Raw genomic sequence first — 23,641 nt, 5'->3', positions numbered from 1 at the left:
TGAAAGGTGTTGGCGGTCAATGTGAATGATGTTCCTGCCCTTGTTCTCTCTGCAGGGAGAGTGGCTCATGTATGGTGTGATTACGATTGGATCTAGGCCGTTAAATTGAGGTACCGTTTGACTGGGAACAACATTGCAGCTCCCGGCCTCATATAACTGTACCATTCTACAACGTCGTATTAATGTACTGGGACGTGGGCTGTTTGGATTTACATTAGGACCATGCATTCCTGCATTCTGCCATCTCTATTCAAAATGGCTTCACTCAAGGTTGGGCTCGCCAGGATGTTAGCTGATACTACATTTTGTTTTTAGAGACACTTAAATAGGAACAGGTACAAGGTTAATGCATCAAACCCATACAAGTTGGGGGTTTGCTCAGCACTCTACCCATCTGTTACTCTGCAAAATGTCAAAGCAGAACTGCAATCTGCTTCCTGATGCTTTAATACATCTGAATATTCCATCACTGGGTATAATTTCAAGAATAGGCAGACTGTTTTACTTTAATATCGTTATTATTTCCCTAGCTGAGAGATGATGTGCTGCGAGACTGGTGTAACTCTTGGAGATTTCTCTCCTTCCCTGCAGTGCGGAAGTGAAGTATTGTGAACCCTGGATTCGTGAGTGTACAGTTCAGATCATGAAGAGGAGGACTAGGCAGGTAGTGCAGGAGTCCCCTAAGTCCATCTCGCTCTCCAACCAGTACTCTGTTCTGAGTACAGGTGGGGGCGATGGTGGCTCTGGAGAGTGCAGCCAGAGCCAAGTCCATGGCATCACGGGTGGCTCAGTTGCACAGGAGGGGAGGAACAAGAATGGAAGAGCTATAGTGGTAGGGGATTCAATAGTCAGGGGAGCAGACAGGCATTTCTGCGGCCGCAGACATGACTCCAGGATGGTATGTTGCCTCCCTGGTGCCAGGGTCAAGGATGTCACCGAATGGCTGCAGGGCATTCTGGGGGGAGAGGGTGAACAGCCAGAGGTCGTGGTCCACATCAGTACCAATGACATAGGTAGGAAGAGGGATGAGGTCCTGCAGGCGGAGTTTAGGGAGCTAGGACGGAGATTGAAAAGCAGGATCTCAAAGGTAGTAATCTCCGGATTACTCCCAGTGCCATGAGCTAGTGAGTACAGAAATAGGAGGCTAGAGCAGATGAATGTGTGGCTGGAGAGATGGTGCAGGCTTTAGTTTCCTGGGGCATTGGGACCGCTTCTGGGGGAGTTGGGACCTGTACAAGCCGGACAGGTTGCACTCAACAGAGCCGGGACCAATATCCTCGTTGGGGGGTTGTTAGTGCTGTTGGGGAGTGTTTAAACTAGCTTGGCAGGGCTAGATTCAGTAGCGAGGGGAGTAAAGCTGGAACTAGAAAGCAAAAATAAAGAAAGTGAGTTTGAAGGAGAGGGGAAACAAGCAGGAAAAAAGGGTTTTAAAAAAAAAAACAAATTTAAAGGCACTATGTCTAAATGCATGTAGCATTTGTAACAAAATAGATGAGTTGATGGCACAACTTGAGACAAATGGGTATGAAATGATAGCCATTACAGACATGTGGTTGCAAGGTGACCAGGACTGGGAATTAAATATTCAGGGGTATTTGACAATCGGCAGGACAGACAGAAAGGAAAAGGGGTTGGGGTAGCTCTTATTGATAAAGGCTGGAATCACTGCAATAGTAATATTGGCTCAAATGATAACGGTGTTGAAACAGTTTGGGTAGAGATAAGGAATAATAAGGGGAAAAAGTCACTGGTGGGTGTAGTCTATAGGCCCCTTAACAGTAGCAACTCTGTCGGTCGGAGCATAAACCAAGAAATAGTGGGGGCTTGTAAAAAAGGAACAGCAATATTCATGCGTGATTTTAAGCTCCATATTGATTGGACAAATCAAATTGATCAGGGTAGCCTTGAGGAAGAGTTCATAGAGTGCGTAAGGGCGGGTTCCTTGAGCAGTATGTAACGGAACCAACCAGGGGGCAGGCTATCTTAGATCTGGTTCTGTGTAATGAGACAGGGTTAATAAAAAGTCTCCTCGGAATGAGTGATCATAGCATGGTTGAATTTCAAATTCAGATGGATCTCTAACCAGCGCACTAAGCTTAAATAAAGGAGACTGAAGGTATGAGGTCAGAGTTGGGTAACGTGGACTGGGAAAATAGATTAAAGTGTAGGACGGTTGATGAACAGGGGTGCACATTTAAGGAGATATTTCACAACTCAAGAAAAATATATTCCAGTGAGGAGGAAAGGGCATAAGAGAAAAGATAGCCATCTGTGGCTAACTAAAGAAATAAAGGATAGTATCCAATTAAAAACAAGGGCATACAAAGTGGCCAAAACTAGTGGGAGGACAGAAGATTGGGAAGCATTTAAAAGCCAACAAAGAATGACTTAAAAAAATGATTAAGAAAGGGAAGATAGACTATGAAAGTAAACTGGCACGAAATATAAAAACAGATAGCAAGAGTTTCTATAGGTATATAAAAAGGAAAAGAGTGGCTAGAGTAAATGTTGGTCCCTTAGAGGATGAGACCGGGGAATTAGTAATGGGGAACATGGAGATAGCAGAAACTCTGAACAAATATTTTGTATCAGTCTTTACGGTAGAGAACACTAATAATATTCCAACAGTGGATAGTCAAGGGGCTATAGGGGGGGGGAGGAACTTAACACAATCACAATCACTAAGGAGGTGGTACTCAGTAAGATAATGGGACTAAAGGTGGATAAATCCCCTGGACCTGATGGCTTGCCTCCTAGGGTCTTAAGAGAAGTAGCGTCAGGGATAGTGGACGCATTGGTTGTAATATACCAAAATTCCCTCAATTCTGGGAAGGTCCCGGCAGATTGAAAAACTGCAAATGTAACACCCCTATTTTTTTTTAAAAAAAAGGAGGCAGACAAAAAGCAGGAAAATATAGACCAGTTAGCCTAACATCTGTGGTTGGGAAGATATTGGCGTCCATTATTAAAGAGGCAGAGCAGGACATTTGGAAAAGCAAAATTCGGTCAGGCAGAGTCAGCATGGATTTATGAAGGGGAAGTCATGTTTGACAAATTTGCTAGAATCCTTTGAGGATGTAATGAACAGGGTGGATAAAGGGGAACCAGGGGATGTAGTGTATTTAGACTTCCAGAAGGCATTTGACAAAGTGCCACATAAAAGGTTACTGTACAAGATAAAAGATCACGGGGTTGGGGGTAATATATTAGCATGGATAGAGGATTGGCTAATGAACAGAAAAGAGAAAGTAGGGATAAATGATTAATTCTCGGGTTGGCAATCAGTAACCAGTGGGGTGCCGCAGGGATCAGTGCTGGGACCCAACTATTTACAATCTATATAAACGACTTGGAAGAAGGGACTGAGTGTAATGTAGCCAAGTTTGCTGACGATACAAAGATGGGAGGAAAAACAATGTGTGAGGAGGACACACACAATCTGCAAAAGGACAGAAACAGGCTAAGTGACTGGGCAAACATTTGGCAGGAGGAGTATAATGTTGGGAAGTGTGAGGTCATGCACTTGGGCAGAAAAAAATCCAAGAGCAAGTTATTATTTAAATAGAGAAAGATTGCAAAGTGCTGCTGTACAGCGGGACCTGGGGGTACTTGTGCATGAAACACAAAAGGTTAGTATGCAGCTACAGCAAGTGATCAGTTAGGCCAATGGAATCTTGGCCTTTATTGCAAAGGGAATGGAACATAAAAGCAGGGAAGTATTGCTACAGTTATACAGGGTATCGGTGAGGCCACACCTGGAATACTGCGTGCAGTTTTGGTTTCCATATTTATGAAAGGATATACTTGCTTTGGAGGCAGTTCAGAGAAGGTTCACAAGGTTGATTCCAGAGATGAGGGGGTTGACTTGTGAGGAAAGGTTGAGTATGTTGGGCCTCTACTCATTGGAATTCAAAAGAATGAGAGATGATCTTATCGAAAGGTATAAGATTGAGGTGGCTTGACAAGGTGGATTCCGAGAGGATGTTTCCGCTGATGGAGGAGACTAGAACTAGAGGGCATAATCTTAGAATAAGGGACCACCCATTTAAAACTGAGATGAGGAGAAATTTCTTCTGAGGGTTGTGAATCTGTGGAATTCACTGCCTCAGAGAACTGTGGAAGCTGGGACATTGAATAAATTAAAGACAGAAATAGACAGTTTCTTAACCGATAAGGGAATAAGGGGTTATGGGGAGCGGGCAGGGAAATGGACCTGAGTCCATGATCTGATCAGCCATGATCGTATTAAATGGCGGAGCAGGCTCGAGGGGTCGTATGGCCTACTCTGGCTCCTATTTCTTATGTTCTATGAACTTGCCTATGGGGAAGCTCAAACCCACTGCATGGCCGAGGATTCTGGCACTGCCAGCATGCCATCCCAGTGCACCACTGAAGTTTCAGAAGTTGGTGGTTGCACGTAGGCAGTAGACAGTTGTTTGAAATATACGCTTGCCACCATCCTTAGATCAGCAAAAACCCAGAGGTGCAGTAGGAAAATAAGGATTTTGGCTGTCTTGCGCATGGACGCTGTTTCAGGGGGCAGAAGAGTCTGTTTTCTATTATTGAAAGTGAAAAGGTCTTCTGCCATCCACAAGCACTGTATCCTCAACATTGGAGCTATGGCCTACTGGCACTACAGGAAATACTTCACATTTGAGACTGAATCCTCATGTAATTGCACAATGTGAGTATCTTTGGGCATGAGAATGTCAGAGTGTTAACTCCTCCAGTAGTACATTAGTGTAAAGTGGGCACAGTATAGTTTATGAATGCTGCCCAGAACCCGAGAGGATGAGACAAGACAGACAGTGTCCAGCAGTTGAGGGGCCATAGATTCAAGTTTAAATGTTTAAAAAAAAAAATGAGAACATGGGTTTTTGTGAGGCTGTGGAATTCACACAGAGCTAGAAACTATGTCCACATTCAAGGTTAGATTGGATAGGTGAATGAAGGAAAATGGGATAAAGGAATATAGGAACGGGGCAGGTAAATTTGACTAGAATTATGTGCTCACGTGGGAGGGTAAATATTGACACGGGCTGTTTGGGTCACATGGCCTGTTCCCGAGTTGTAATTTCTATGCAGAACCAAATATGCATTCTGATGTACATGTATCACACATTTCAGATCTTTTCTGAATTATTGCATGCTCTCACTAGTGCGCTAATTGATTTGTGGCAAATGCCAGCTTTACCGCACTACTGCAGTAACTATTGTGGAGTTATTTCAGGTATCAATCTGCACGGAGCAGGGTGTTAACTAATTGATACTGTGTTTCTTGTGGGAATGGAAGCAGTACCAATGATGTAGAAAGTGTTGCATGCTTTAGGGGAAGGATGGACGTTGCAGCTTGTAAAACACGCATGCAGGTTATTAGTTGCTGAGTACTGAGCGTTGTGTTAGGTTTAACTAATCAATCATGAGGAGGAATTGACAGAAATTGCAGGCGTTCAAAGAATAAAACCTGTGTACCCTTTTGCTTCGCCACAGTAACCAGGATGATTACCAGTTGGTGCGAAAACTTGGCCGTGGGAAATACAGTGAAGTATTCGAGGCTATTAACATAACAAACAATGAAAAAACAGTAGTCAAAATACTGAAAGTGAGTATCAGCTTTTTCTGTTCAGCTTCTCGTGTACTGTCGTTTGCATGTAGGATCAATCATGCATTACTGTCAGTATTATGCGTGGTGTGAATACTTCTGGATCATTTTCCATCTGCTCTTACCTCACTTGTCGCTCGTATCCAATTCCGCTCGCCCCTCACCCCTACTGACCTGCACTGGCTCCCTGTTCTCTAGTGTATTAAATTTAAACCTTGTTTTCAAATCCCTCTAGCTTGACCCTCTCCTTCAGCTTTCTGACACTGCTCCATCCTCCTTCTATAACCCACGCTATTCTGGTTATGCTAAGTTTCAAACACTGCCCTGTGTTCTTTTTCACTGTTCAAATTGAGACTTACCTCTCAATCTTTTCTTTCATAATTCCCCGAACGCTGTTGAACTCCTTCCCACCTCAGACTTGTTTTGATCTAACAATCTACACGGATTTATAACCCCAGCTTTGGAGACTGGGTGGTGCTGAGTGTTTTTAACTCAGGCCTGGGTCCCAATCTAACCCAGACTGATAGGATAAACATCTCCTGGTTGTAATGTTTTTATTTGGAATGAACTTGGACAGTGGCAATTCAGTTCACAGTGAGTATGAGCCCCGTAGCACAAAATTCCTTAGTTTGGAACAAATTGACTTTAAATTGATTATCTCAGTCAAAAGCCATCGGATGGCTTGTGTGTGAATCAGAAGGAGATCACACTGAATCAGTAGTGGATGCTCTTTTGAAGTTTTGGCAGAGGCATATTGTTGGGCCAGAGTAAAGGGAGCTTTAATATGCATTTAACCACGCGAAACGTGACCTGGGGGTGGTTGGAAAGGCACTGGCCTTGTGGAAAGTATTTAATTCCCCAGCATTCCTTGTCATGACGAGATTAAAAGCCCACAAAGGTCAATAAGACCCGAACTTGGTGTTTCTGACCACAGTTATTGTTGGATAAATGTGGGGACAGCAAAAGGTTAAAATGGTTCAGATTTTCTGGAGTATGATCCTCTTTTGATGATGAGTTTGCTGATTTCAGCTCGTGGGTCAGCAAAGGGCACCATGACTGGCCTCAGTGGCCCGAGTTAGAGGGAGGGGGGGGGAAATTGCCCTGGTTTGCATTGCATATTGTGTGCACTCTGGGTATGGACAGGATCGAGCTCGGTTGTGATGCTTTCTTCTCTCCTTTGTGTTTAGCCTGTTGACGGTCAATGTGAAGGCACACATGATTGAGGGCCAGTTGGATACTGGAGAGTGTCAGCCACCCTTGGAGCCAGTGAAGGCCACAGCGAACAGTTGACTCCTTCAGAAGAAGGATTTAAAAAAATAATAATTCTGGGATGCAGGACAAATGTGAAGTGACATTGGGTAACGCTGCATGTAGTGTAGTAGGCTAATTGAGATCTCCACGGGCAGCCCTGTAAATTGACAAAGCACTGAACCACTTAAAGATTCTAGTGATTGGGTTAACAATTAAATGAAAGATCATAGGGAAAAGGTAACACCGTTTATTTTTGATTAGCCAAAATGTTATGAACTGGTAACCTGACATTGGTGTAGTATCCTTTTCATTTTTGTTTTCTTGGCATTTTGTGTCTTTTCATCTGTGTGTAATGAAGTTGCCATGTGAGGTCTTGGATTTTAGAAGTGCCTGATTTAATTGAAGCAGCTCCATAGGAGATGTGTCTATAACGCCACCAAAATGTCAAGTGTAGGCAAGGAACATGATGAGAAAGGAAGGATTCGATACAGAATTTGAAGGATTTTAATTTTCCCAAATAAATCGATTCTTCAAATCTCCCGGTTCGAACATAGATGAAAAATGGGGCGTTTTGGCAAAATTTTATTTGTGTTTTGACGGTTTATCAAATCTGCTGATTGTTATATTGCCCTCAAGGCAACGTCCGCAGGAAAGACTTGCGACTTGTGCAAAATGAAGTAAAATCCAATATTCCCAAATAACTGCTGTCCTCAATAAATGTAGCATAGCTAGATGGCAACCAGTTGCGAGTTTGTGATTCAGTTAACCAGGCTGTGATTCAGTTAAGCAATGTTGCTAATATATGCTGTCTTTGCTTAAGACAGGTACTTAAATGCTTTATCAAAACTGGCAGAATGTCAGCCATCTGTTTATACAAAAGTTTTGGGAACATCTATTACACTTCAGGTATCACAATCCCACCATCACACTTTGTATAAAATGCCAATGAATATAATCTTTTTAAAAAAAAAAAACAAAAGGACACAGAAACCCAACTATTATCCCAGTTGTTGAGATAATGAGAGGAACCAAGCAACTGCTAATCTAGAGAAACTTCTAACAGCAATAATTAGCCGTTAATTGACCTCGAGGTCTCCTTCGACCACTTCCCCACAGAGTATCTGAGTAGAGGCCTTAAAGGGACAGGCCAGGTTAGTGCTTTAAACTTCAGTCTACCTGTGAGTGATGTCACAGCAATATATGGACGGGTGAACATCTGTTTCTTTTTAGGATAAGATGCCCTCTTTAGGTATTAATATTTCTCCCTTGCTCTTTTGCATGGTCTTCACTCACTGTCCATGGCTGAAAGATTGAGTGGGAGGGAGTGTTAAATGCTCCTCTGCATATCTAATTCTGGAGTTGGAAGAAGGTTTTAACTTAAAAATATGTGAAAGCTTGCTAGCGATTTTGAGGGCTGGTTCAGTGGAAATGTGTAATATTTTAGTGCATTCTGTCAGGCTTTATAGGGGAAATTTGCAGCTAATATTTTTCCACACCAAAGTGTGGTTTAAGCCAACATAAGATAGATTAGCAATAATTATGGATTTGTCGCAAAGGATTACTGCAGGAAGAGAGTGCCATGATGTACACTGGCCTCGAGGGGAAAATCGACTTCTTCCCAAGCATGTCTCTGCCAAAGTGCTCTATGTGAGGCAGATTAGGCATTTGCTGGCGAAGAAGCCTTATATTTGGCATTGAATTTAATTGCCAAAAACAGCGAGGCGGCTGGCAGATCACGATACCCTTCCACCACTCCAAACACGTGTCTGTCGAATAGCTACTGAGGAAACTTTGAGACTTGAAATGTCAGCTCCTGGAAAGGGGTTACCTGGAGGCCAAGTGTGAGACCACACACTTGTATATCCAGGTTCAGTACTTACTGGGATTGGTTTGCAATGAGGCAGACAGCTGCCGAACTGGTGAACCAACTGTTCTATAGGATATGGTGTGTGTGTGTCCATACTGTAGTGAGGAGGATGGTGGCAGTGGACTCACACATTTTATGGTAAGTTGCGCTGTTCCCCAAACTGCTGTAAGGAGTTCTTGGTACTCACTGCCTGTACTAGCGAGAGCTCAAACCCACAGTTGTTAACTGTCGAACGACAGTAGGAGCGGGGAGGTCTTTTTGTGATTGAGCTGGCTCCAAGTTAACAGGCCTGGTGATGGAAAATTGGAGCCAAGACCACCCTCTATCACAGACTTGGTAATCCAATACCTGAGCCAGGTAGGTCCACAGTACTCCAGGACGCTGATGCTGACAAACCTAGCTCATTAATGGGAGCTGAAACATAGAAACACAGAAAATAGGTGCAGGAGTAGGCCATTCGGCTCTTCGAGCCTGCACCACCATTCAATATGATCATGGCTAATCATTTTTGCAACTTCAGCACCCCATTCCTGCTTTCTCTCAATACCCCTTGATCCCTTTAGCCGTAAGGGTCACATCTAAATCCCTTTTGAATATATCTAACGAACTGGCCTCAACAACTTTCTGTGGTAGAGAATTCCACAGGTTCGTAATTCTCTGAGTGAAGAAGTTTCTACTCATCTCGGTCCTAAATGGCTTACCCCTTATCCTTAGACTGTGACCCCTGGTTTTGGACTTCCTCAACATTGGGAATATTCTTCCTGCATTTAACCTGTCCAATCCTGTCAAAATTTTATATGTTTCTATGAGATCCCCTCTCATTCTTCTAAATTCCAGTGAATATAAGCCTAGTCGATCCAGTCTTTCTTCATATGTCATCCCGGGAATCAGTCTGGCAAACCTTCGCTGCACTCCCTCAGTAGCAAGAATGTCCTTCCTTAGATTAGGAGACCAAAACTGTATGCAATATTCAAGGTGTGGCCTCACCAAGGCCCTGTACAACTGCAGTAAGACTTCCCTGCTCGTACACTCAGTTCCTCTCGCTATGAAGGCCAACATGCCATTCACCGCCTGCTGTACCTGCATGCCAGCTTTTAATGACTGATGTACCATGACACCCAGGTCTCATTGCACCTCTCCTTTTCCTAATCTGTCACTGTTCAGGTAATATTCTGCCTTCCTGTTTTTGCCACCAAAGTGGATAACCTCACATTTATCTACATTATACTGCATCTGCCATACATTTGCCCACTCTTCTAACCTTTCCAAGTCACCCTGCAGCCTCTTAGCATTCTCCTCACAGCACACACTGCTACCCAGCTTAGTGTCATCTGCAAACTTAGAGATATTACATTCAATTCCTTCGTCTAAATCATTAATGTATATTGTAAATAGCTGGGGTCCCAGCACTGAACTTTGCAGTACCCCACTAGTCACTGCCTGCCGTTCTGAAAAGAACCCGTTTATTCCTACTCTTTGCTTTCTGTCTGCCAACCAGTTCTCTATCCATGTCGATACATTACCCCCAATACTATGTGCTTTAATTTTGCACTCTAATTTCTTGTGTGGGACCTTGTCAAAAGCCTTTTGAAAGTCCAAATACACACATCCACTGGTTCTCCCTTGTCCACTCTACTAGTTACATCCTCAAAAAAATTCTAGGAGATTTGTCAAGCATGATTTCCCTTTCATAAATCCATGCTGACTTGGACCGAATCTGTCACTGCTTTCCAAATGCGCTGCTATTACATCTTTAATAATTGATTCCAACATTTTCCCCACTACCGATGTCAGACTAACCGGTCTATAATTCCCTGTTTTCTCTCTCCCTCCTTTTTTAAAAAGTGGGGGTTACATGAGCTACCCTCCAATCCATAAGAACTGATCCAGAATCTGTAGAATGTGGAAAATGACCACTAAATGCATCCACTATTTCTAGAGCCACTTCCTTAAGTACTCTGTGATGCAGACTATCAGGCCCAGGGGATGTATCGGCCTTCAATCCCATCAATTTCCCGATTAATAAGGATTTCCTTCAGTTCCTCCTTCCCTTGGTCCCCTAGTATTTCCGAAAGGTTATTTGTGTTTTCCTTAGTGAAGACCAAACCAAAGTATTTGTTCAATTGGTCTGCCGTTTCTTTGTTCCCCATTATAAATTCACCTGATTCTGACTGCAAATTACCTACATTTGTCTTCACTAACCTTTTTCTCTTCACATTTCTATAGAAGCTTTTGCAGTCAGTTTTTATGTTCCCTGCAAGCTTATTCTCATACTCTATTTTCCCCCTCCTAATTAAACCCTTTGTCCTCCTCTACTGAATTCTAAATTTCTCTCAGTCCTCGGGTTTGCTGCTTTTTCTGGCCAATTTATATGCCTCTTTCTTGGATTTAACACTATCCCTAATTTCCCTTGTTAGCCATGGTTGAGCCACCTTCCACGTTTTATTTTTATGCCAGACAGGGATGTACAATTGTTGAAGTTCATCCATGTGATCTTTAAATGTCTGCCATTGCCTAGCCACCGTCAACCCTTTTAGTATCATTCGCTAGTCTATCCTAGCCAATTCACGTCTCATACCATCAAAGTTACCTTTCATTAAGTTCAGGAACCTAGTCTCTGAATTAACTGTGTCAATCTCCATCTTAATAAAGAATTCTACCATATTATGGTCACACTTTCCCAAGGGGCCTCGCACCACAAGATTGCTAATTAGTCCTTTCTCATTGCACATCACCCAGTATAGGATGGCCAGCCCTCAAGTTGGTTCCTCGACATATTGGTCGAGAAAACCATCCCTAATACACTCGAGGAAATCCTCCTCCACCGTATTGCTACCAGTTTGGTTAGCCCAATCTATATGCAGATTAAGGTCACCCATGATAACTGCTGTACCTTTGTTGCACGCATCCCTAATTTCCTGTTTGATGCCATCCCCAACCTCACTACTAGTGTTTGCTGGTCTGTACACAACTCCCACTAGCGTTTTCTGCCCTTTGTTCCGCAGCTCTAACCATACAGATTCCACATCATCCAAGCTAATGTCCTTCCTTATTATTGCGTTAACCTCCTCTTTAACCAGCAAAGCTACCCCACCTCCTTTTTCTTTCTGTCTATCCTTCCTGAATATTGAATACCCCTGAATGTTGAGTTCCCAGCCTTGGTCATCCTGGACCCATGTCTCCGTAATCCCAATTACATCATATCCGTTAACAGCTATTTGTGCAGTTAATTCATCCACCTTATTACAAATGCTCCTCGCATTGAGAGACACAGCCTTCAAGCTTGTTTTTGAAACACTCTTTGTCCTTTTAAAATTATGTTGTAATGTGGCCCTTTTTGATTTTTGCCTGTGATTTCTCTGCCTTCCACTTTTCCTTTTCTCCTTTCTACCTTTTGTTTCTGCCCCTATTTTACTTCCCTCTGTCTCCCTGCATAGGTTTCCATCCCTCTGCCATATTGGTTTAAACCCTCCCCAACAGCACTAGCAAACACTCCCCCTGTGACATTGGCTACGGTCCTGCCCAGGTGCAGACTGTCCGGTTTGTACTGGTCCCACCTCCCCCAGAACCGGTTCCAATGTCTCAGGAATTTGAATCCCTCCCTCTTGCACCATTCCTCAAGCCACGTATTCATCTTGACTACCCTACTATTTCTACTCTGACTAGCACGTGTCACTGGTAGCAATCCTGAGATTACTACCTTTTGAGGTCCTACTTAATTTAACTCCTAGCTCCCTAAATTCAGCTTGTAGGACCTCAGCCTGTTTTTTTACCTATATCGTTGGTACCTATATGCACCACGACAACTGGCTGTTCACCCTCCCCCTCCAGAATGCCCTGCAGCCGCTCCATGACATCCTTGACCCTTGCACCAGGGAGGCAACATATCATCCTGGAGTCTCGATTGCGACCGCAGAAACACTTATCTATTCCCCTTACAATAGAATCCCCTATCACTATAGCTTTCTCACTCTTTTTCCTGCCCTCCTGTGCAGCAGAGCCACCCATGGTGCCATGAACTTGGCGGCTGCTGCTGCTGCCTTTCCCTGATGGATCATCTCCCCCAACAGTACCCAAAACGGTATATTTGTTTTGGAGGGAGATGACCGCAGGGGACCCCTGCACTACCTCCCTTCCACTGCTCTGCCTGGTGGTCACCCATTCCCTGTCTTCCTGTGTAACCTTTACTTGCGATGTGACCGACTCAATAAACGTGCTATTCACAACATCCTCAGCATCGCGGATGCTCCAGTGTCTCTATACGGTCTGTCAGGAGCTGCAGCTGGACACACTTCCTGCACACGTAGTAGTCAGGGACACTGGAAGCATCCCTGACTTAACACATAGCACAGGAGGAGCATGACATGGGTCTGGGCTCTCCTGCCATGACTTAACCCTTAAATTAACTTAATTTGGCAATAATGCCAAAGGTTACCTACTGATGAGAAAAGAAAATGATAAAGATTAAATACTCACTAATCCACCAGCCAATCACTTAACCGCTTGATTGTGACGTCACACTTCGATTTTTTATTAATTCTTTGTTTACTTTTGTCCCTGCACCAGCTGGCTCCTCCGACTGCTGCTCCTGACTGCTGCTGCTCCTGGCCTTTTATAGGCCTTGATTCTTGACCGACTGCCACTCCCGACTGCCGCTGCTCCTGGTCTTTTATAGGCCTCGATCCTCAACCTCCCGCACCTCCGACTGCCGCTGCTCCTGGCCTTTTATAGGCCTCGATCAGCTGCTCCGACTGCCGCAGGTTACTTTCTCCCCGATCAATCTATGGAAGCTCTTTGAATCGGAAGGGTTCGCTCTGGTTGGTGCTCTCTCAATCCTATGCAGGATCACCTGCTCTTGTTCCTCATTCCACAATCCCGGTTTACTACCAGTTGTGGACTGCTCTCAATCACTCTGCCGTTCACCAGGAGATCCACACTATAGAGGGCACACACCCACCGCTCTGCTCCTGGGAGACCCGGCCGACTCCAGCCCCACTTGGTTCCAGCTTGCCTTGCATGCCGATATCCTAATGGGTAGCGTGGTCCTGCCTGGACTCGCAGCTAAAAGCCCTATGCTGATTGGCTGCCTGGTTTTAACTGTTCAAACCCTTAGATTTGGGTAAATGGGATATGTTCCTACAGGGAATGTGTGCTATCCGTATTAAGTAAACAGAAACTATACCTGTGAGGATTCCTCAGTAGTTTAGTTAGGAGACTGTCGAACATGGCAATGTGTGTCTGCACATCGGACATCCAGCTGATTACCAGCACAAAAGTGTCTGATAAGTACATAAACCATTAAATTCTAAGTTCGTAAGCAATTTCATGAGCTGTAACATTTTCAATCAGTATGTGCAGACATTGATATTTTCAAATTGCTATTCTGTTCATGCAGTTACATACCTGCTATACGCACTGCGTCCGTGGAGCTTGGTCTCCAGTAATCTTGGTTAATCTTTGCCACTGGATCAAGACCTAGCTCTCAAGCCCATTTGGTGGCTGGTGTGCAACGACCACCCCACGTTAAAAGCATCCACGCACAGGCATCTTCCACCCTTCAGTATGTAGTTCGGGACCTAGAATGTCAGGTCCCTATATTACAACTGATTCAGCTGTGTTTGTAATCAAGATGATTCTGTCTGTCATTTATCGCAGTAACAAGTGGCCATTTTGATTACAGCAGCACTAATAGTTGCAACTGAAATGACTACTTTGAGTGGTCCAAAAAAATGTGGTAGGTGTGACATCAAACAGTCTCAAGGTAGCCTGTTTAATTTCAAGGCAGTGTGAAAACCAGTTTAGCCTAACGTAACTCAATAACTCAAGATATGTTGATGGGGTGAGATGAAATAAGGTGGGAGGAGACTCGTGTGGAGCATAAATGCCGGCATAGATTTGTTTGGCAGAATGGCCTGTTTCTATGCTGTAGAATTCTATGTAATTAAGTTCAGTTTGTGCTGTAGATATTTTGTGTGAAAGCTCTGCACTTAGAGATTTTCAGTGAAATCTGTGAAAAGTCACACAGCAACTTTACACTGTAGACATTTCGATGGTCTCCATAGTGTAAATAAACCTAGCTGTCTCATACCGATGGCATCCTAATCCTCTAAAATGTGAGGCAGTGATTCTGCTGTAAGCATAAGGGAGCTGATTGTAATGCACGTGCAGGGAACCTGTCTGAATTTCCACTGACTAATATACAAAGCAAATTATGATTCACTTCGGCTTGAAATCGGAGGAGAGAAAAGTTAAAATTCAAACATGTTGGGCCGGATTTGTGGTCATTGCACTGGAACTTGGTGTGATTAGTAAGTCATTTCGACGCAGCACCCTCGACGGGATCTGAAACCTGTGCGAACAGGGCAAGCAATTGTGTATCATCCTAACCAATCAGATTGAAGAATTGTTACTAAGCATGTAGAGTCTGAACCAGGAAGTGTAAATTAGAATATTTAACTCGATGTCAAATTATGTACAGAAAGCAAAAAAAATGACAGAAAAAGTTTTTAAAAATGTACTTATTTTAATTTTTTTTAAAGTTCCAATAACAATTAAAATATGAAGGAATGAGACTCCACACTTCTAAAAGTTAATTTTCAGTGCCAGAGAGATTGTTTGACAATAATTAAGACTTATCATGCCATTAAAAATGTACTTATACTGGAATGGACAAGCCCTATCTTATTCTGGCAAGTTTGTTGTGTATCTATCACGCAAGTTCCGCAACCTCACGCCATTGCACGTGTTTGAATGCTGAGGCTCTCGGTGAGATACCTATATAGCACAGCCTCTGGAGGAGCGGGGCAACTTGGATTGTAAATTCCTGATTTCTGCGTTTAACTGCACATGTGTGGTTGCTGGAAATTGTCCGGTCTACACTTTAATAACACTGATAGCCTCACCCTTATTTTTACCGCACAATCTAGGCCGTTGTGTTAAATTCTGCTTCCGTCCATCACATTCTCCCTTGAATTAGTGGTTGTCAGGATGAGATTTTCAGTACATTTGTGTCTCAGCAAATTTTCTGCGCCCTTTCCTCAAAGTATATATTCCTATATAATCCATTCCGATTTCTCTTTCAGATTGGGGGAATTTTAAGGCAAATTCACACTTTTTAAAAGAATTAAAATGGTAATTTTAGTTTTAGTCTCATTCCCGGTGTAACTTTGAAATCCATTTGATGAAATCTGGATCGACCTCCATCACCATGGAAAGCGTACCTGACGATACTCGTAAACAGAGATGACATTTCAAGTTAAACACTAGTTTTGATTTTAACTACAAACTCTGTCAACTTCCTCACATCAATTAAAGTCTTACATCTAGCATGCATCCATTGAACTCCAGATGTTGTGCTTCTACAGATTTAAAATAATTTTATAAAAAGAGAAAGCCAGGCATTTCATTCTGGGTCTTTCAGTTGAAGCCTAAAATGTACAAATTTACTGACCTCTAATTGACCTCACTAGAATACAAGCAGCTGCAATTACTTGGATTCCCATAGACTGTACTTGAGCAACAACCTTAAACAGACCGGCCAGGTTAGCAGTTAAATGTCACAATTATGCTCCAGACTCTAGATACCTATGAACGATGCCACAGAAGATCAGCTAGCTAGATACCAAATTTGTTTCAAAACTTGTACTAGTGTGTATTTTCCAAATGGTGAACTCTTTCCCCAATAACATTGCTTCATTTGAATCAGGCCAACATAATATGCTTAATACAAAGCATGTGCTCACGTAGCACAGCTGAGGCCCAACTGAATATGAAGCAATATGCAACATTTCTTTAAAGAAAGGCTACAAGTCCCAAGCCTAAGAAAGACTGACCATATCTAGCTCATCCTGTTGTTTAGTTCTATACACAGCACCCATTCAGACCATTTTGCTCTTCCCCTGCCTTGATATCGTGCCCCCTGTTCCACGTTGATTTTGGAATCCGCCCCTTTACTTTCTGGTTGCTTCTCCTGAGCCACTCTTAAGTGGTTATCTTTTTATGACCATATCTCTGTAAGGAGTATTTGGCAAAGCTTTCATTTCTGTACAGACATGCATAATATTGTAAATTGTGTTGAAATCTTTCATTACATCATTTGTAAACGACGTCTACTTGTTAAGATGACGTTTATCTCATCTGGCTATTGTCCCAACAAACACACAAAAATGGTTTGTCAAGCCATTCTTTCATAAAGAATGTGTCTTTAAATTATGTTTAGCTTAAGAATTTCTCGATGTCATATTGCCAGGTTCTCTTCTAGCTCACAAGTAACTTCTCGTTCACTCTTCATGAATTTGAATTGTGTTTCCTGGGTCCCCTTGCCTTTTTTCAATGAGAATATTTCTTTCCCTATTCCTCTTAGCTCATTGATTTAAATACCCAACATTGCCTTTGATGTCCTTTGATGCTTTCCTAATGCCTACCTCTTTATATGTACAGTGAGCAAAACTAGTTTTCTCTGTGTTGCATCATAGTCTTATTAGTATCACTTCCTTGCACCTCTTCTCTACAGATCTGTTTGTTGTAACAAATGCTGCCTCACCGTGTGATGAAATGTTAGTCTCATTTCTTAATAAGCACTAGAGAACAAAATCGGTTCGCCCACGTAGCTGTACTGCTGACACTTAGCAATCCATGTCAGGGGAGAGCTAAAATGCCTTGTATGTTGACAAATGCTCATTATTGCAAGCATAGAGATTAATTGGCTCTCCTCTTTGCTTACATGCTGACTGTGGGCCAGTAGTGTGCCCCTCAACCCTCCCCCATAAGTCCATTTGCATGCCAGTTTTTGTGATTGAGTTGTATATGTGACAGCATTTGCTGACAAAAATCCGTACTTCCTGCTCTGCCCTGGCCCCTCTTCTGAGGTTGGCTGAGAATGCCCCATAATATACTTGTGCTGCAATCATATGGGTTCCAATATTGTGCTCATTATTGGCACCTGGTGGTAGGTAAGAAAATAAAAAAATAATTATTCATGCTCTGCTTTGGCATTGAGTGTAAATTTCTGAATCCGGTCCAGTGGTAAGTTAGCTAGCCCATAGCTAACAGGTATAGAGAAATTGTGTCTACAATTTTCCAGCTTGTGATTGAGGTACTTGCTGGCGCAGACCTTGGAACTTGAGGCCCGACTGTCAACATTAATGAAATAACATTTCGATGACCTATCCATTCTTAATCAGTGACGTAACAACCTTGTGATGTGTAACTGTGCAGGGGAAAGAGCTACATAAAAATACTTGTGTGCTGAAAGCCATCTGTCGTATTGGAATATTTTGGGATAGCCATTTTGAGCTGTTTATTAAGTATAGAGGATTAAGCAGCAGTAAAAGGATTGCCTTATGCTTTTGTAGTTGCACACATGCCAACCATCAAGAGATAAACCGGCTGTCCTCCTTACTTATGCATTGAATAAGTGGGCAAGCAGTATGCCTCTTCCCCAAATGACCATAACATGTCAGCCATCAGCATTTCAAAGTTTGTAGAGTTATGCATGTGTTTGCTGACACATTGTTATTGCCAAGCAGCCTCTGGCCCTGCTTCTGAAGTCGTACCAGAATGCTCTGCAGTTCTGGGCATACATGGAGCTTGTGCCCATATGCAATCATGAGACTCCTATGCTGACCCTGATGAATTTGTAACCATGACGTATAAATACATTAAATCTTCCGATTGTAGAGATTAATCATGTAAATTGTATTGGAGAGATCAACTGATGTAAAATGGGGGGGAAGAGAGCAGGACAGTGGGATTAATTTTTCATTGTTACAGCAAAGAGCTGGCACAGCCATGATGAGCCATATGGCCACGTTTTGTGTTGTAAGCTTTTTTGGTTCTATAGTATAAGGGAGATATGAACAGAGATTGTTGTAAATTATACTGGCGAGTGATGGAACATGCATAATCAGGTAGGTGATGCTTACATGCCAACCATCAGTGTTTGCTGCTCTAGGTGGCAGAGAGTGGAGATTGTCAATAGTGTTGGAAAACAATGTCGGGAGCCATGACTTGCCTTGGAACTGCCATTCTGAGGCCAACGAGTCGGTTTCTGGGACCATTGGTATTCCAAAATCTATTTGTGGTTTCTAGCCACAAGAAGGCAAATCATAATGAGCCCAAAACTACGAAGAATCTTGGTATCAGCGGCTCTCAGGGTGATTCTTTGGGCTGTTGTGGTATGTATATCAGATACTTGGAGACCCAGCAAGTAATCAAAATGGAACAGACTGCATTTTGGAATATGCAGGGCAGTTTGTAGTATCTGAGATTGCAAGATGTCAGGAATTTCAAATACGTTTACATTGCACTGCGCACACTTGATCAGCTCCATTGGGCAGACCACATTGTTCGCATGCCTGACACGAGACTCCCAAAGCAAGCGCGCTACTTGGAACTCCTTCACGGCAAATGAGTCAAAAGTGGGCAGAGGAAATGCTACAAGGACACCCTCAAAGCCTCCTTGATAAAGTGCAACATCCCCACTGACATCTGGGAGTCCCTGGCCAAAGACCGCCCTAAGTGGAGGAAGTGCATCTGGGAGGGCGCTGAGCTCCTCGAGTCTCATCGCCGAGAGCATGCAGAAACCAAGCACGGGCAAAGAGCATGCGGCAAACCAGTCCCACCCACCCTTTCCCTCAATGACTATCTGTCCCACCTGTGACAGAGACTGTGGTTCTCATATTGGACTGTTCAGCCACCTAAGAACTCATTTTAAGAGTGGAAGCAAGTCTTCCTCGATTCCGAGGGACTGCCTATGATGATTTTTTTATAAGGCTTCTTGCATGGCCCTTGTGAAAAAAACTGAAAACCAATGGTGTACATGACCATATCTTGGATTTTAGCTGGTATGTGTACTTTAGCTCCATGTAATGTTGGAGAAACTCTACTGAACCTATATCTCGAAAGAGGTGAGGCAAAGTTGTTCACTGTCGCCAATCTCATTTGATGTATTCATTGATATGTGGGATGGCATTGTATTGACGCAGTGTCTGTACCAGGCATTTCTGGAAGAAGTGCACTCCTTTTCTTAGATGATATTGTATTGGTGGTGGACTTGCCTGTGGACCTACTGTACCCAACTAACCATCTTTGCCAGTGGGCTAAGCTGGTGAGTATTACGCTTTTGCATGGATCAAAAAGAGATCTTTAATGTATTAATTGGAAGATTCAAGAGCATCTATCCCAATTGTTGGTTTATTTCCTGATGAATGCCTGGGCACAGTCCTTCAGAAACAAACCTGCCCAAGAAATAAATCTTGTTCACCTGCCCTCTCCATAAATTTTCAAAACTTGCCACTACAAAAGCCACAGTTTTATGTACTTTAGTTTTTCCCTGCACTACAAGTAATGAGGTGTGGGGTATACCAGCAATTAAGATACGACAAGCTGATTTCCCACTGCAGTCTCAGTATAACTATTTGTTTCAACATGTCATAAGCGAGACCTTTGAGTTTTGGTTTTCACCGAGAAATGGGACAAATTTCGAAATGGGACAAATTTCAAAATGTGAGCTTCAGAACACCGGGGAAAAAATTGTGGGAGCCATGTAATGAAGAGAATTTAATTTATTTAGTCACCCTTAAACATTTGCCTAGGTCATAGGCCTGTATTTAGGGCTGTTTGAGTTGTTGGTTTTTAAAAATTGCTCATCTTTTGTGCATTTTCTGGAATGAGCACAGACCGTGATTTTTTTTAGCTAGTCTGGTTCTAACAATTCTTGGATCAGAAGTTTCACACTGAAATGGGAGATTTTTTTACCATCGCCTCTAAATAAATCATTATCCAGTAAATTCCACCTGAACACAGTTCAACAATTACACTTTTATCCCTCTCAATTTCTATCAATACGATGAACTCAAATTGTGCAAGTTAATTTTGGTCTCAAGACTTTGCAATGGAGATTTCAAATCTTGATTTATGCAGTCATACATACTGAGGGCTAGCTGAATAATGTGCCCTCTATATATTTGATAATGTACAGCTGGAATTTGTTAGTACCTGATGCTTGTTGGCAAGGTTGCAAAGGAGTAAGCAACCTTTTCCATGTGTTACGGACTTGTCCAAAAGTCTGAGATATTTTGGGTTTCAACAATAAGTCCAGTTTTTCACTGAAATCAACAAGTCCAGCGTCACTGGATCCTGAGATGGATTACTTCATTGACCACCATGTCTTTTTAAAAAAAAAAAATCAGTGTACATATTCCACTCCTGTGGTGTTGGGCAGGATTGTGACTGCAATTTGCTGAGGCCAGATGCTGTGGAAATTGGCCCTTTCTGAGAGTGCCCTTTAGTCTTTTCAGAACAGATTTTCTCAGATAGGACGTGGTTGACAAATGCAACTCCGAAGGGCCCCTTGAATGTCCTTTGGAAAGTATACATAGCTGCTGGACGGTTTGAGGAACCTGTTTCCAGTGGACACTAGCTTTGTTGTGTCTCTTCTGATTTCCTCATTGCAAAGTTTTTTTTTTAAAGTAAAAAAAAAAATGATTGTGTACTCTGCTGTACATATTTGGAACTGGCTCATCCTCTGCCTCTGCTGTGGATGGATATGTACTAACTGTTGGCATTGTTGCCTCAGCATCTTTTTAGAGAATGTACTTAACAAATTAAGATAATATGTTGGTGTCATTCTTTCATCAGAGAGCCACAGAAAATTTATATTGTCATACATTATTTGTGTTTATATATTATTATTTGTGTGTATACGCGTACGTGTGTGATAAACTATTGTCTGGTCCGCGAAGCATTGTAATGTTTCTGTTTGCACAAGCCTGCTGGGGGTTGGCAGGCCAACTAAACCAAATAACTAATAACTACGATCCTTGTTCACAAAGATGTAGCAGACGATCCACACCAGCTGCATGGAATTGGTTAATCCATGCATCTTGGAAATGTTGTTCATCTGACTCCAGTAACAGCCGACTGTGCGTCAGTGCCAACTAATAGTCTGAGCCCAATGATGGTAGTGTTAGAAGAATAAGAGACTGTTAGCTAAAATTAAAGCTCATGGAATTGAAGGAAAATTAATGACCTGGTTAGGAGATTGGTTTGGCGGTAGAAGACAGAGTAGGAATAATGGATACGTACTCGAATTGGAGGGATATGACAAGTGGTGCCCCACAAGGATCTAAGCTGGGGCCTCAACGATTCACTATATTTATTAATGACTTGGATAACAAAATAGAGAGCCATGTATCCAAGATTGCCGATGATACATTGGTGGCATAGTAAGTAGCGTAGAGGGGAGCATAAAATTATGAAGCGACACTGATAGATTGAGTGAGTGGGCAAAACTGTGGTAGATGGATTTCAACACAGGTAAGTGTGAGGTCATCCATTTTTGACCAAAAAGGTATAGATCTGAGTTTTTTTAAATGGTGAAAAGCTAAGAATAGTGGAGCTCCAAAGAGATTTAGAGGTCCATCACTAAAATGTAGTAGTCGGGTACAAAAAATAATCAAAATCTAGAGGGCTAGAATCTAAAGTGGAGGAAGTTTTGCTACAGCTGTACAACGCCTTGGTTAGACCACATCTGAAGTATCTAGGGGTGGAGGAAGAAATATGCAGACAAATTAGGGAAATTAGTAATAAACCAAATAATAATAATGGGGGATTTCAACTACACTGATATTAATTAGACAGTAGAGGTAGGTAAAGGGGATAAGGGAATGGAGTTCATACAGTGTGTACAGGACTCCTTTCTAACCAATATGTAAAATGCCCAACAAGGGAGGATTCGTTATTTGATCTAGTAATGGGGAATAAACCAGAGCAGTTAAGAGAAGTAAAAGTTGGGGGACATCCAGGCAATAGTGACCATAAGATGATTGAGAAGGACTTAAGTATGACGAAAACCAGGGCATTAGATTGGAAAAAAGCTGATTTTTAGGGACTGAGAATAGAACTTGGGAAAATAAAATGGGCAGCAATATTGGCAACAAATGATGTAGAACTGCAATGGGAAACATTTAAAACTGTGTTCAACAGAGTGCAGGAACAATATATTCTTCTAAAAGGAAAGAACAAACTAAACACTAATGAGAATCCATGGATGAATAAAGCCATAAGGGAACAATTGAGCGTAAGGAAAGAGGCATACGTTAAGTACATAGACGGGGTGGGGGGGGTGTATGATAAAGGAAAATACAAAAAGATCAGGAGAGAAGTCAAAAAAAACAATTAGGAAGGCAAAGAGGGAATATGAAATTAAATTATCAAGGAACATAAAACAAAATAGTAAATTATTTTACAGGCATATCAATAAAAAAAGGACGGTTGGGGTGGGAATAGGACCATTAAGAGAGATGGCAGAAATATTTAATAATTATTTAATTTCAGTATTTACCAGGGAGATAGAACAGGTGGACATGACATTGGATGATGAGATTAGTAATGGGATAAGAACATTTAAAATAAAGAGGGGATATATTAAACAAATTAATCCAACTCAAAGAGGATCAGACCTCTGGTCCGGATGGATTGCATCCACACATTTTAAAATAATCTAGGGAAGAGATAGCAGAGGCATTACAACATATATTTAATAATTCATTAGAAAAGGTTGTAGTGCTAGAGGACTGGCGGATAGCTAACGTAATACCTATATTTAAGAAAGGGGATGGAACATGTCCAGAGAATTATAGACCAGTCAGATTAACATCGGTGGTAGGAAAAATAATGGAATTCCTACTAAAGGAGCAAATAGAAGAATATCTAGAAATCAAAAATATAATAATGAATAGTCAGCATGGATTTCAAAAGGGAAAGTCTTGCTTGACCAACCTCACTGAATTTTTTGAAGATGTAACAGAGAGAGTAGACAATGGTAATGCAGTAGATGCAATTTATCTAGATTTTCAAAAGGCCTTCAATGAGGTACCCAATAATAGATTGATAAACAAGGTCAGAGAATGTGGAGTTGG

General features: G+C 42.2%; 1 protein-coding gene across 6 annotated transcripts in view; it reads left to right on the top strand.

Moving 5' to 3' along the window:
- csnk2a2b (casein kinase 2, alpha prime polypeptide b) overlaps nt 1-23,641 on the top strand; it is a 147,656-nt gene that overhangs the window by 96,544 nt on the left and 27,471 nt on the right. For all 6 annotated transcript variants that reach the window (XR_011596342.1, XM_070897813.1, XM_070897812.1 and 3 more), the window contains one exon: nt 5,491-5,602. Coding sequence is in view for 5 of the 6 variants with exons in the window: in XM_070897813.1 (XP_070753914.1) it covers nt 5,491-5,602 (112 nt within the window). In the remaining variant the exon portion in view is untranslated. The remainder of the gene's footprint in view (nt 1-5,490; nt 5,603-23,641) is intronic.

This window comes from Pristiophorus japonicus, chromosome 13 (assembly GCF_044704955.1).
Source record: "Pristiophorus japonicus isolate sPriJap1 chromosome 13, sPriJap1.hap1, whole genome shotgun sequence".
NCBI classification, from domain to species: Eukaryota; Metazoa; Chordata; class Chondrichthyes; family Pristiophoridae; genus Pristiophorus; species Pristiophorus japonicus.
This window is presented reverse-complemented; position numbering and strand designations above follow the sequence as displayed.